Source organism: Sarcophilus harrisii, chromosome 2, assembly GCF_902635505.1.
Source record: "Sarcophilus harrisii chromosome 2, mSarHar1.11, whole genome shotgun sequence".
In the NCBI taxonomy this organism is placed as follows: Eukaryota; Metazoa; Chordata; class Mammalia; order Dasyuromorphia; family Dasyuridae; genus Sarcophilus; species Sarcophilus harrisii.
In genome coordinates, this window is record NC_045427.1 from 333,298,339 (window position 1) to 333,311,876 (window position 13,538).

General features: G+C 33.2%; 1 protein-coding gene across 8 annotated transcripts in view; it reads left to right on the forward strand.

Moving 5' to 3' along the window:
* PACS2 (phosphofurin acidic cluster sorting protein 2) overlaps positions 1–13,218 on the forward strand; it is a 364,749-nt gene extending 351,531 nt beyond the window's left edge. For 4 of the 8 annotated variants that reach the window (XM_031952881.1, XM_031952884.1, XM_031952882.1 and 1 more), the window contains 3 exons: positions 2,165–2,391; positions 10,082–10,195; positions 10,870–13,217. In XM_031952881.1, the coding sequence (XP_031808741.1) occupies positions 2,165–2,391; positions 10,082–10,195; positions 10,870–10,988 (460 nt within the window). In that variant the 3' untranslated portion in view covers positions 10,989–13,217. Of the gene's footprint in view, positions 1–2,164; positions 2,392–10,081; positions 10,196–10,869 lie in introns of all 8 variants that reach the window. The other 4 variants (XM_031952883.1, XM_031952888.1, XM_031952887.1 and 1 more) reach the window with 2 other exon arrangements.
* The last annotated feature ends 320 nt before the right edge of the window (positions 13,219–13,538 follow it).

Sequence of the window (13,538 nt, forward strand, 5' to 3'; positions counted from 1 at the left end):
CTAAGTAGCATAATTCTAAAACAAAAAAAAAAAAACTGGTAGATAAAGTAGCAAGTTAGAAAAACAATAGAAAAATTTCAGCAAAGAAAACAAAAACATCATACCAAAACTTATTAATTACAACTAATGCTGTTCTGAGGGGAAATTTTCTATCTGTAAATACTTTTATCAATAAAAGGGAGAGAACAAATTAATGAATTAGGCAGCCAACTAAAACTTAATAAAAAAATGTCCAGCTAAATAATAAAGTAGAAATTGTGAAAATTCAAAAATATAGGCGCTGTTTTTTAAAAAAAAATTTTTAATTAAAAAATTTAGTAATCTTGTTTTTAAGAGAGGAAAATCAAATTGTATCACATCAAAAAGAAGCATCTGAAAAGGAAGTAAAGGAAATTATCAGAAATTACCTTAGGATATGCTAACAAAAATAAGTTGGAGGAAATCAATGAATATTTTTAAAAATGAGAATACCCAGATTAACAAACAAAAATACTTAAATAATCCAATATCTATTTCTGGAAGTGGATAATATTTTTCATCATGAGTTCTATGGAACTATCTTGGATCACTGAGAATATCTAAAAAGTCATTCACAGATCATTGTGCAAACATTGCTGTTACCATATACAATGATCTCTTGATTCTGCTTATTTCATTTTGTATCAGTTTACATAAGTCCTTTAAAGTTCCTTGGGATACAGATCTAATAGTTGCTGAATCAAAGGATTTTATAGTGTTTTGGGCATTATTGTAAATTGCTCTCCAGAGTGGAGTTGTAACTCCATCAACAATGTACAGTCAAGTGTTTCCCACATCCCCTCCAAGATTTGTAGTTTTCCTTTTCTGTCATATTATCCAATTGGTATGAGATAATGTGCCAGAATCATTTTAATTTGTATTTCCTTTATCAGTAATGATTTAGAGTATTTTTTCATAACTATAGATAGCTTTGATTTTATTATCTGAAAAAATATAGGCAGTTTTCTTAGGAAGAAACCCAAGCAAACAACAACCCTATGAAAGAAATTTTGATATCACCTGTAATTGGAGAAATGCAAATTAAAGCAACTCTTGAGGCTTTATCTCATGCATATTAGATTGACAAAGATGAAAAAAACAAGAAAAATAACATATTGCAGAGACTATAAGAAAACAGATACATTGATGATGGATTTATTCTTTGGTCCAATCATTCTGCAAAATAATTTGGAGTTATTATAGATAGATACCCCAAAGAAATAAAAAAAAAAGAATTGATATGTACAATTATATTTGTAATGGCTTTTTTGTTATAACCAAAGTCTGGAGATAAAGGGGATATTTTAATGGCTAATGGCTATATTAAATAGAATGTAATATTATTGTGCCATGAAAAATAATGAACAGTTTCAGAGGAACTTCAGCTGATGCAAAGTGAGAACTTAGAGAACAGTTTATATAAAAAATACATTATAAAAGCAATTTTGAGTAACTTTAGAATTTTGATCAATGAGCTATATAATGCAATGATATAAACAAATCCCAATATGCTGAAGATAAAATAAACCACTTCCTTATCTTATGACAAAGAGGTAATGAATTTAAAATCCTGAACAAAACATATATTTCTGAATGTGATCAATGTGAGAATTATTTAGCAATGTATTGAGGACTTTATTTTTCAGTTTTTTATTTTGTTTTGTTTTGTTTTTAATTTGCTCATTGGTGGGGGAGAGGTGGAATGAGGGAGGGATGAATTAATAAAAAAGAAAACCTATGAACTCTAACCAAGACTCAGCTTGGAAAAATTAACTATATATAAATGGTATGCTTATTATCTAATGGGATAAAACCATAATTTTATGATAAGCAATTAAAGAATGTGTGTCCAAAAAAAAGTAAAATAAGAGAAAATAACTAGGGTATGTATACATTTATATATTCTTAAGACAAATAATTGTAATCAATAGTGTCTAACAAATAAATTTTAAATCATAGTATTATACATATTTTTAAGTATGAAAATGTCTTAAGATATTGTTCAAATAGATTATGTTGATTAGTTTATAAAGCTTGAAAAACTTTAAATTATTTTCTAGTGATATTTGGGCACCTATTAAGAAGTTAGAAAAGAACATACAATATGATAAAGTAACTAGCTCTTTTTCCGCCTTCTGTTTTCTAGTCAGAGTACTGGTGTTGAATTAATGGGACTGCAAGTAGATTACTGGATTGCTACTCAGCCCATGGAAAAAAAGAAGGACACAGAAAAGAAAGATCCTTCCACTGCCAAAAACACACTGAAATGCACTTTCCGGTCTCTCCAAGTTAGCAGGCTTCCTAGCAGTGGTGAGACAATAGTCACTCCAACCATGTCCATGACTGTTGTAACAAAGGAGAAAAACAAAAAAGGTAAGAAGGGAAACATGAACTTGGGTGAACCTTATTCACCCTTGGCAAGATGTGGGTCTGTCTTAAGACATGGGACATTGTTGATCTCTGCCTACATCCATTCCGTTCTATTTTGATTGTCTCTATTCTTCATTTTCCATAAAGGTGTTCCCATTATATTATGATCTCTCCTTATATTCCTGTCATAACTCCCCACTCGTCATACTTGGAAAAGTAACCACTCACTTTGCTGAAATCATTAGACTGTGCAAGAGAATGTCTCTCAACTCTCCTCTTCCCCAAAATTCTCAGCATTATCACTCATCTTTTCCAACCCTATTGCCTCAGACTGTCTTCCTTTGACCCTTCTTCCTAACCAACTAACATATCATCTTCTCTCCATTACTGGACTTCTTTTAAAAGGTGTCTAAACTCAGTTTTGCCATATTTCCAATTCTTGGTCTCTCTTTCCTTGTAATCTGACTTCTGCTTCCACTGGTGTACCACTCCTCCTCATTGTTAAATCCTTAATCTTCATCTTCATCCTTTACAGCTTTTGATACTATTTGCCACAATTCCTTCAGATACTCTGTAATGTCTTTTTCTCTATTAACTCCTCTGTCTTTTTCATTGGTTTCTTGTCCTCTTCATGACATTTAGCAAAGAGGATTTCCAAAAAAGATCTCTTGCCCCTCTTTTTTTTTCTCTCTCCTCTGTCTTCTTTTCTTCTCTTAAGTTCAATAACTACTTAAGTGCCTCTAATGTACCAGGCACTGTACTAAACACTACAAAAAAAGGCCAAAAATAAAAAAAGTCCTTCACAAGGAGTTCATAATTTCATTATTTCAACAACCATCTCTCTATAACTGACTTCTCAATCCATATCCCCAAATTCCAACTTCTGTTCTAAGCTCCAGATTCACATTTCTACCAAATCTTTTTTTAACTACTTCAAATTCAGTATGATCACTATACCATAATTTCCTTGAAATGTAAATAGAGCACTAAGTCTGGAGTCAGGAAGACCTTAATTCAAATCCCACCTCAAACACTTAGTAGATGTGTGACCCTGGACAAGTAACTTAATGGTTCCAATCCTCAGTTTCCTCATTTTTAAAATAAGATTAATAATAGCATCTGTCTTACAAATTATTATGAAGATTAAATGAGGTAATATTTATGAAATGCTTACTGCAGTGACTGACAAATTGACAGGTGTCACAAAAATCTATTTTAATCTATGTGGGGATGGGGATGGGTGGGTGTATATGATTAGGAATTGTCCTTGTTTTATCTTTGTATCCTCAGCATCTAGCACATATTAGGTGCTAAATAAATATTACTTGAATGAATGAATGTACCAGACTGAACTCATTATTTTTTCCTCTAATTCATTTTCTCTTGACTTTGTCTCTCATGTTAAAAACCACAGTTCTTTTTTACTTTTCCCTTTTTTTCATTTCTTATCTTACCTACCTCATATCCTTACTATGAGAGAAGCTTTTTTGAAAACCTTACAAGCTGTCTGCATTGTTTGCTAAACCCTGTTGATCCTTGGCCTAAAATATCTCTCATATCTTTTCCTCCCTTTGTCATTTTAATATAGACCCTCTTTACCATTTATCTGGGATATTGTGATAGCCTCTTAATAAGTTTTTTTCCTTCCATTTTCTATACTCTATAGACCATTCTTTATTCCACTACCAAATTTACATTATTTATGTAAATCTGGTCATTGCTTAGAAATTTTCATTTAGTCTTTGTGCTCTATAGTCTTTGTCTAGGATTCAAGCCTCATCAGGAATACAGTTTAATATAGGTCTTTCTCATACTTCTTCCTTCACATATATTACACTGCAGCCAAACTGGACTTCTTGATATTGCATAAGTGTACCCTATTCTTTCCTAACCTTATTACTTAACTTATATTGTTCCCTCAGTTTTCCCCTCAATATGTTGCTATTCTTTTCATCACATATTTATTCCTCTTCCAGGAACCCTTCTCTAATTTTCCACAGTTGATATTAACCTTTCTTCCTTCATATCATACTTTGTACCAGGTATTGTTTTGTATTATATTTAATTATATGATTTTCCCACATGCCAACTTTTTTTTACCTTTGTATCTGAGCTGTCTTAGCACATTACTCTGATGTAGAGAATCATGCTTTTCATTTTTAAATGTATTATTGATGCTTTTTTTTAAATTTCCCAGTGCATATCATCTTAAAGAGTCCTCTTAGAAAATTTCCTTAGAAAACAATTAAGCAAAACCAGCTAAAATAGTAATGAGATATTACATCTTACTTTGAACAAAATCATCCATTAAATAATAAATGTTGAACTGAGAGGAATTACATTCTGGACCTTTTAGCTCTCCAGAACTGATGGTAGTTCATCAACAATATACAAATCTTTAGGAAAAATGAAGAACTCCCAAATTTTAGGGTAAATCAGGGAGAGAGCTGAAGCAGGGTAATAGGCAATACATTGTTGCCCATCATACTAACTGAAAAGCCTAAGGTGATAGAAAATAATCAAGAGGATTCTTATAAAAGGGGAAGACAAGTAGAAATGTGTAACAGAAATGTTTATCAGTTGAAAGTTTTGGACTACTTTTAGGGCTCTAGAATATTCTAATTCTGTCAAGAACTGAAGAATAGGTTAAAAAAAAAAGAAGGATATTAAGATACTGTCAGCTAAGGAAAGCAGTATTGTCATCAAGAATATACTGCAAACCATCTAGGTAGAAAGATGTTGAAATGAAGAGTTCAGAAAATTGATTTCAAGACACTCATGTCATAATGTCATGTATATGAAATTGATCAGGAAAACATGATCAATCTGATGAGGTTAAAGTGATGAGGGACTTTTGGACTTTTTAGATTTTGATTATATATAAAGAATTTTATGTCTCCTTGATAGGTACCAATATCCCCATAAAATGATTAAGCTTAATGCCAGGATAACTTCAGTAGCTTAGGCTATTATGGAGCAGAGTCATCTCTTTGTTCCAGATCTACCCAGAAGTGTGGAATAAAGACAAATCAAAAACCTGAAGCACACATAAGTGCCTAGTTGAGCTAAAACCTGACTTTTGCAACACACTCAGGCCAAAGTGTTTTTGCAATTGCCCCAGAAACATTTACTTTAATCCCAAAAATATCATCTGTGATATAGGATATTTGCAGAGTCAAGTAGTAGAAGTTCATGAACCTTGCTGTCTTAGGGGGATGGAGAAATAGTAGAGTTGCTAAACCAAGAATTGATCATGTGTCCCTGTAGCTGCAGTAACAAAACTTAGACTTTGTCTTCTCCTACAATAATTATTAATATGGTGCAGATCCCAAGAGAAGGGGACTCCTTAACAATTGTAAGTTCCTTTTTCTTTTAAGAGGGTTCAAATTTGGGATGTATGGGGTAGGGTGATGTTGAAAGATTAAAGACCTGGATCCCTGGAGTGCAGGCGGGTCTCAATGGAATATTGGGTTTAAATGAAATTTAAATCAAAAATTAATGGATTTTTGTGCCTTTTTTGTTTTGTATTGCCTATGAGGTGAAATGAAAAATACTTTTTTTTTTCCAATAGTAGGAACTTAGTGTTTCCACAAGAGTTGATCTGTGGCAAATAAAATCTGAGCTATGTTCTGAAACTCCATGGGAAAACCTTGGACGAAAACAAAATAAGTCAAAAAGAATAGTTTATTAAAAGCCCCCAAGATTGAATCAAGTCTTTGTAAATTCAGAACATGTATTTTGGGACCCCAAAATAATGAGAAATTTCAATTATCCTTACTGAATTTCTGAATTTCTTCACCAAAATCAGAATAATTCATAATTTCCTTATTTTTGAGACAAGTGTCAAAAAATTCAAAAGAAGGCTAGTTAGGGTTCTATGAACTGAAGTTCTACAAGGTCATCAGTTTAGGAGTATTAGTGAAGGGCATTTAAGAATGAAGTTGTAAAGACATGAAGAAACAATTCAGGAAAAAAGAAAGAAAGAAAGGAAGGGTGGGTTCTTAAAAAGACCAATGTAGGTATACAAGAAATTAATCAACTAGGATTTTTTAAAATAGATAAGATAGGCACATAAACAAAGGATATATAACAAAATATGACATTGTTTTGTAAAACAATTCTCTAATAGTGTTAGAGAAAGCTAAATCTTGGCGTATACTCAAGCTGTTGAAGAAGAGTTAAAAAAAAAAGGGAGGGGAACACTTTTTTAGCTACGTGCATATAGAGACAGACAGACATGTCAAAGAAGGAAGAGAATTACACAGAGTAGATAGAATTATAATAACAAATGACAAAGAAAAGGGAGAACTGTCCCATATCATGTTGTTCTTGATTTTTTGGCCACATAAAATTATCTTTGTACTAGAAAGAAATGATTAAATGAGTTAAACTTTGATGATGGTTATCATCAAAAACAAATTATATCAAAATAACCTCTTTTCCTTTGTCAAGGATATTATCCTGGTAAATCAAGTGAATATCAAAATTAGGTTTTTAAAAAGAATTTAACCAAGTCTATTCTACTATACTTGTGAGTATTTGGAACTGATGAATAATCAGCCTCAAAGAGCAGTCATGAAAATGGCTTAATATTAGATTTCCCCGATGGATTTCTAAAAGGAATCTATCGGTGTTTTAGATTGTATGATTTAGGTTTTTGCTAACAACTAAATGAAAGCATGTGTATAAAATTTTACTTATTGCAAAGTTACAAGGGATAGCCAACACACTGAATGAGAAAATCAGGACCTAAAAGGATCTTAAAAAACTAGGTATTTGTGTTATATCAAATAAAATGAAATTTAATAGTAGCAAATTTATCATGTTTAAATCTTGGTAACATTTTTAGGAACATCATTGAAAAGCTGGAGCACATCTACAGGAAGATAACCAAAATAAGGAAATTCCTTGAGTTCATGCCATATAAGAATGGTTTCTAGAAATTGGAGCTGTTTAGACTAAAAAAGAAGAGACTTAGAATAAGAGAGTAGTCTTCAAGTATTAGAAGTACTGTCTTCCTGAAAAGGGATTTGGCTTGTTCTTAGTGCTGAGAAACAGAACTAAGAGCAATGAATCAAAAGAAAAAATTTAGGCTTGAGATAAAGAAAAATGTCCTAACATCTAGAGTTATTCAAAAATGGAACAGCCTACCTTAGGAGAGAGGGGGGTTCACCTTCTAGAGTTCTAGCAAAGCTTATATGACAGTTTGTTAGAACTATTATAGAAGGATTTTATGTATAAGTGGGATTCTGTGGCTTTCTGAACTTATTTTCAATTCAGTCCACATCTTGCCTTCAGAACCACACCGAGCCATACCTTAATATCAAATCCAAAGTCAAAAAATATGCCAAAAGAGTGATGAAACAAAAAAAATCCTACTACAAAAAAGTATTATAGTGACTGAGAAATTGAAGGCAAACCTGAAAGAAAACAACTCCAAATATTATGACTACAAATTCACCTAGAATCCTAGAACAGATGAAATTTTTTTTTATTTTTTTTTTTTATTTTGAGTTTAAAAAGATTTTGTCAGTGAAGTAAGTGCTAGAAGAAAAAATGGGCAGTGGAGGCTCATAGAAGAGCTGTGGGAGAAAAAAATTGGAAAGGTAATTAGCAGCATGGTTTAGGAGGTATAAAATCTTACCCAAGTAACAAACTCTTTGAAAACTGGAATAGACAGGAAAGAAGCCAACAACTCCATGAGACAAAAAAAATATAAAAACAAAATCAAAAGGCTATTTTTTAAAAAAGAAGACAATGTAAAGAATAGAAGGGGAAAAAAAGGAGAATCATTGGACTACCTAAATTAATCCATGACTCAAAGAAAAAAATTTAGATAGATGTATAAATACCAAGAAATCATTAAAAAGAAAAAAAAAAAAAAACTAGCCAGATATCTTAGAACTAGAGGGCAGAATAGAAAGAGAAAAAATATACTAGTCACCTACTTTAAAAAATAAAATAAAATAAAACTCAAAAACCTCCAGGAACATGCTAGGCAAAACCCATCAAAGAAAAAATATTGCAGATATCCAGAAAGAATTAAAGTACCAAGAAGCCACAGGCAACTTAGCAACCTCTACCTAAAGCAGCAGAGAGCCTAGAATGCAGTATTTCAGAAAACAAGAAACATAGGCAGTAATAACTGATAGCATATTTGAATATAATTCTACAAGGGAAAAAACAGACCTTTAATGAAATAGGGTACTTAAGATTCAAGCACAGGAATTAAGAGAAATATAAAAAAAAGAACTAATCAAGGATAAATTGATTCTAATATGGAGATATGAAGTTTATGTTTCCTCTCAATCCTAACCAAGGGTCAAGAGGGAATCTTAAAAAAAAAAAAAAGTCTGGGAGTAATTCTATTAGGTATAAAGAGTTTAGTGGATAGAAAGTTGATCCTGGAGTCAGAGAGAACTGAGTTCAAACCTGGTCTCAGATACTTATTAGTTGTGTGATACTGGGCAAATACTCAATTTACCTCAGTTTCCTCAAATGTAAAATTAGAATAACTTAACTCACAAAGTCGTTGTGAAGATCAAATGAGATTTTTTTGAAGGGCTTTTAGCATGATACCTGGTACATAATAGGGATCCTTATAAATTCTTGTTCCCTTTTCCTTTATGTCTTGAAAAGAATGGAAAGAGAGAGGAAAAGGTATAATAGGGATTGGGGAGAGGAAAAGAAGGTTAAGGGGAAATTATTTCCCATAATCTGGGTGTGTAAGTAGATATATAATACCAACAAGAAGGAGGGAATGAGAATCAGTTGACACTTGAACCTAACTCTCATCTGACTGGTCAAAGAAGGGAAGAATAGGCATACATACTTGTATAAAAATACAACCCACCCAATAGGGAAATAAGAGAATAGAGGGAAAAGGAAGAAAATGAAATTAGAAGGGTAGATTAAGTGAAGAATTAGTTCTAAGGAAAACAAACTATAACAAAGGATGTACAAAAATATTTATAGGTGAATGACTAAGTTATATAGTCAGACTATTAAGTGGGAAGTGGACTATGAAAGCAAGACAAGGAATAGAAGGGAATGGATATAACCAAGGGTATTGCCAGGTTTTGTGATCTTTAGGGTGTAGCGAGAAAAGGCAATTCACAGTGCTCACTGAATGGAAACTTCTGGGTTCAATTATATCAGGCCAATTCTGGTATTTTATTAGATGAGTCTTAAATTTGCTTCCCCCCTTTGTGGGATATATAGATATATAAATATCTAACAAACTTTTGTTTCTAGCCTAGAGACTTCTAGGCATAGTAGATTCAGATACAGAGAGTTAAAAAAGGCACAGGGCTGGGAGGAGAAAATATCAGGCAAAAGAAAAGATGTGTCTAGAACATAGACAATTGTTTGAAGAGAAAAACTAGGCCATCCAAAACAGCTTTTTGCCTGACCATAAGAAGAATGAATTGTACTATATAAATACCTAATATAAATGGGCACAATTTCATTTTCTACTCCCAGTTAAATAATTTTGAATATTAGGTGTCATTTTGTTTTTTTTCAGGCTGCCAACTCTGCATCCTCCATTGCTATGATTTCATTTCTTAATAATGAAAAAGAATGTAACTTTCTTCTCAAAACCTACCTACAGTCTCTTATGTACAGATTTAAACATCAGAATTTAAATATTTAATTGATGTACAAGATAAAATTTGCTTTTTTTCCCCCCCAGTAATGTTTTTGCCTAAGAAAACAAAGGACAAGGAAATTGAGTCTAAGAGTCAATGTATTGAAGGAATTAGTAGGTTGATTTGTACTGCAAAGCATCAGCAGAACATGCTACGGGGTAAGTGCTGAATTATTTTCTAAAAAAGAACTTGCACAAACTCCTGTGTTTCTAATCTAGAACATTCTTAAGTTCCTAACATACTTTTCAATTGTAAGTTTTTGGTTTGTTGTTTTTTTGTCTGAGGCATTTGGGATTAAATGATTTACCCAGGGTCACCTAGCTAGGAAGTATTAAAGTATCTGAGGTCAGATTTGAACCCAGGTCCTCCTGACTTCAGGGCTGGTGCTCTATCCACTACACCAACTAGCTGCCCCCAATTGTAAGCATTCTTACTATCCTTATATATTCCTTCTGAAAAATCCTAGCAAATCAGTTAATTTGGGATTATTTTAAATGCTCCCAGAATGATAACAGTACTTAATGTAAATCCTGGGAAGACAGTTAAGCTGGAAAATTAACAAAATGTCTTTCTTTCCAAAAACAACCCAAAAAAATATTGTCTTCTCATTTTTTAATCTGTATTATATAACCCTCAGAGTCCTTCTTCATTGATGGCTAACCTGGAATAACAGATAATGAAACATAAATGGAACACTTAAAAAAAAATCTTATTATTACAACGTTAGAATGATATGGGCCAGGCATATAAACATTAGAAGTTTATCAGAGCAGGGAATTTGGTTTGACTTATGCTTTGGAAAACCTGAGTTCTTGTTTCTTTCTTTATCTAGTTCTCATTGATGGAGTAGAATGGAATGACGTCAAATTCTTTCAGTTGGCGGCACAGTGGTCTTCCCATGTCAAGCATTTCCCTATATGCATCTTTGGACACTCTAAATTCAATTTCTAGATTCCTGAAAGGTGAACAAGCAAGGAATAAGTGAGGGATGATCATTCTCACTGGAACTATCAAGTGTTACCTGTTTGCTGACTGAAAGCCCATTTTGCTTTCTAACCTGCAGATGACTGACTGCTTTGCTGGAATGTTTTCTGAATTACTTTTTTTTTTATTAATATTTCAGTTTACCACAAGGGACATGCCCTTAAAAACACAAAGAAAGAACAGTCTTAAATATGAATGTACTTATAAGCTAGAAATTAATTGGAACAACTCCCAAGTTGGAGAGCAGAGTAACTGCACTGCTTATTAATGTTGAACATGTTTGAAGAAAGAGCTTGGGGAAAGAGAATAAGGACAAAACTAAAATTTGGGAATCTCATTTAGGATTTTTTTTTGTTTGGTGGGGAAAGGAAAACACTGAAGAAAAGAAAAAAAGATATGCAACTCGAGGTTTCCAAATGGTACTTTTCTACCCAGAACTTGTGAAACAGGAAATATTTTCTTGCTCTCCACCATCTTTTTCATAGAGAAAATGAGATCTGAAGATTTCTCAAGTAGCAATAGTGTAAAAGGGTAAGTCACTTGCATCAAGTTATCGATTCCATCTGGCGTGCCCAAACTGGGGACTATTCAGCTCACTACATCTCAAAGCAGGTGGAAGGTAGAAGAGAAGGAAGCTTCCAGATAAGACATTGAGGAAGAATTGCCCAGGGTGATTCACAGTCAAGATGGAATCTGATTTAGTGCTCCTACCTGGAGAAAATTCTAAGGGCAAGAGACTCAAGGACAATGCCACTGCGAATTCAAACCACCCGTGTTCTTCCTGCTTCCAGGAAACTGCTGCCAGTGCTTGGTGGTCAGCAGGCTTGCTGCTATCCTATAGAGTTTTTCACCAACTCATTCTTTTCAATAAAACCTCCAGCCTCATAAAGAAACATATTTTAGTAGCAAATTTTTTTAAAAATACTTTTTAACATGTATATTTTAATTTACTTATTCCTCCCAAAAAATGGGATAATGTTTTTGTTCTCCAATGACTGAGCCAGGTGTGATCTCTAGGTCATTCTGCTGCATCCCCATTGTTGGAATAGAACCAGCTAAATTAACATCCAAATGCTACAAACAGCCTCAAATACTACTTTCTTTAAAACTCACCAGTCATGCAACTTTTCCTATAGACCTCACCCCCTATGTTTTGTTGAAAAACACCATTATTATCTTGTGACTTTTGTTAGTTAAACAACATAAAATGTATCATATACACTACCTAAAATGGATCTATTCACCTCTAGAAAAGTGTTTTGCTAAATTGTTTTCTCTCTTTCTCACTCTTTACACCCCAATTCATTTAGTCTCAGGCTACTGTCCTAGATATAGAATAATGGGGATAAAGTTTATTATAGCCAGTACTGACTCAAAGGTGACTCACAGAACAGGCTCTCCTAGAAAAGTAAGAAACATATACCTTTAATATTTCTTTGATTCCTGAGGCATTCATTTGCTCTGGGAAGCTTGTATTCCTATACCTTCCATTAACACTTGGTGTCATTTTCCTGGAAAATGTCCTGTGCATCTTCAGAAGTAACTGATCTGTGTTTGGCTGTTGACACATGAATGCATCATCTGCACTTAGCATGATTGTTAGGGTATTAGGTAAAATCTCTGTTGGATTGAACCAAAGAAGTATACTAGTATCATCAAAGCATACAATCCTTTAGAAAATACTATATGCTTTCTCTTGATGAACATACTTTAGAAGGTACATATGTCAATTTTTAAAGTTATAGAATCAGTATCTGGGGTTTCTTTGAGCTAGTATTTATGTTATTAGTCTGTTCAAACCATCGATACAAATTATTGAGTTGCCCACACTTTTTTATCTGCAGGAAAAATGTATTTAAGTAAAAGCTTTTTTTTCCCCTAAGCTTAACAGTCTTCTTGATACTGAGAACTGTGTACTCTTAAAGCCTGCAATAAAATCTTACTAGATGGCAGTGTATATACCTTCTATACCATTTTTTGGACAGTGAAGATGTTAGCAGGACAAGATTTTAAATATAAATATAAATCTGTAACATTCCAAAAGATGCACTCCCAACCTCTCCAAGTAGTCTTTTCTAAGTCTTATAAACAGTCAACAATGTAAGGAACAATTCTCTATTTAAAATATAGCAGTATCTTTGAATTACCTTCCTCTAGAAGGTCTTAGCACCATAATTTTGGTCAACCCTATGTAAAGCAAATTAAACTAAAACTAGAAAATGCAAGGACTTATGGCAAGGACAAGTCTCTCCTTGATAACCCCAGAGTTATTAGCATAAAAACAGCATTCCTCATTTAGGGAGACAAACAGGCCTCCTTGCTGCAGAAATAGCAGGTCCTCTGCAGTTGGGGAGCATCTCAGCCAGAGAATCCAGTTTGAGATGGACGATTCACTGTGAGTTAGGTCTGTGGTCATGTGTGCATTTAACTCAACCACAGTCCTGCTGCCCATCCTAAGAGAGGCACCCCAAGTCTTTCAGGGACTTCAAAGGGGGGAAAAAGTGGGGAGTAGCTCCA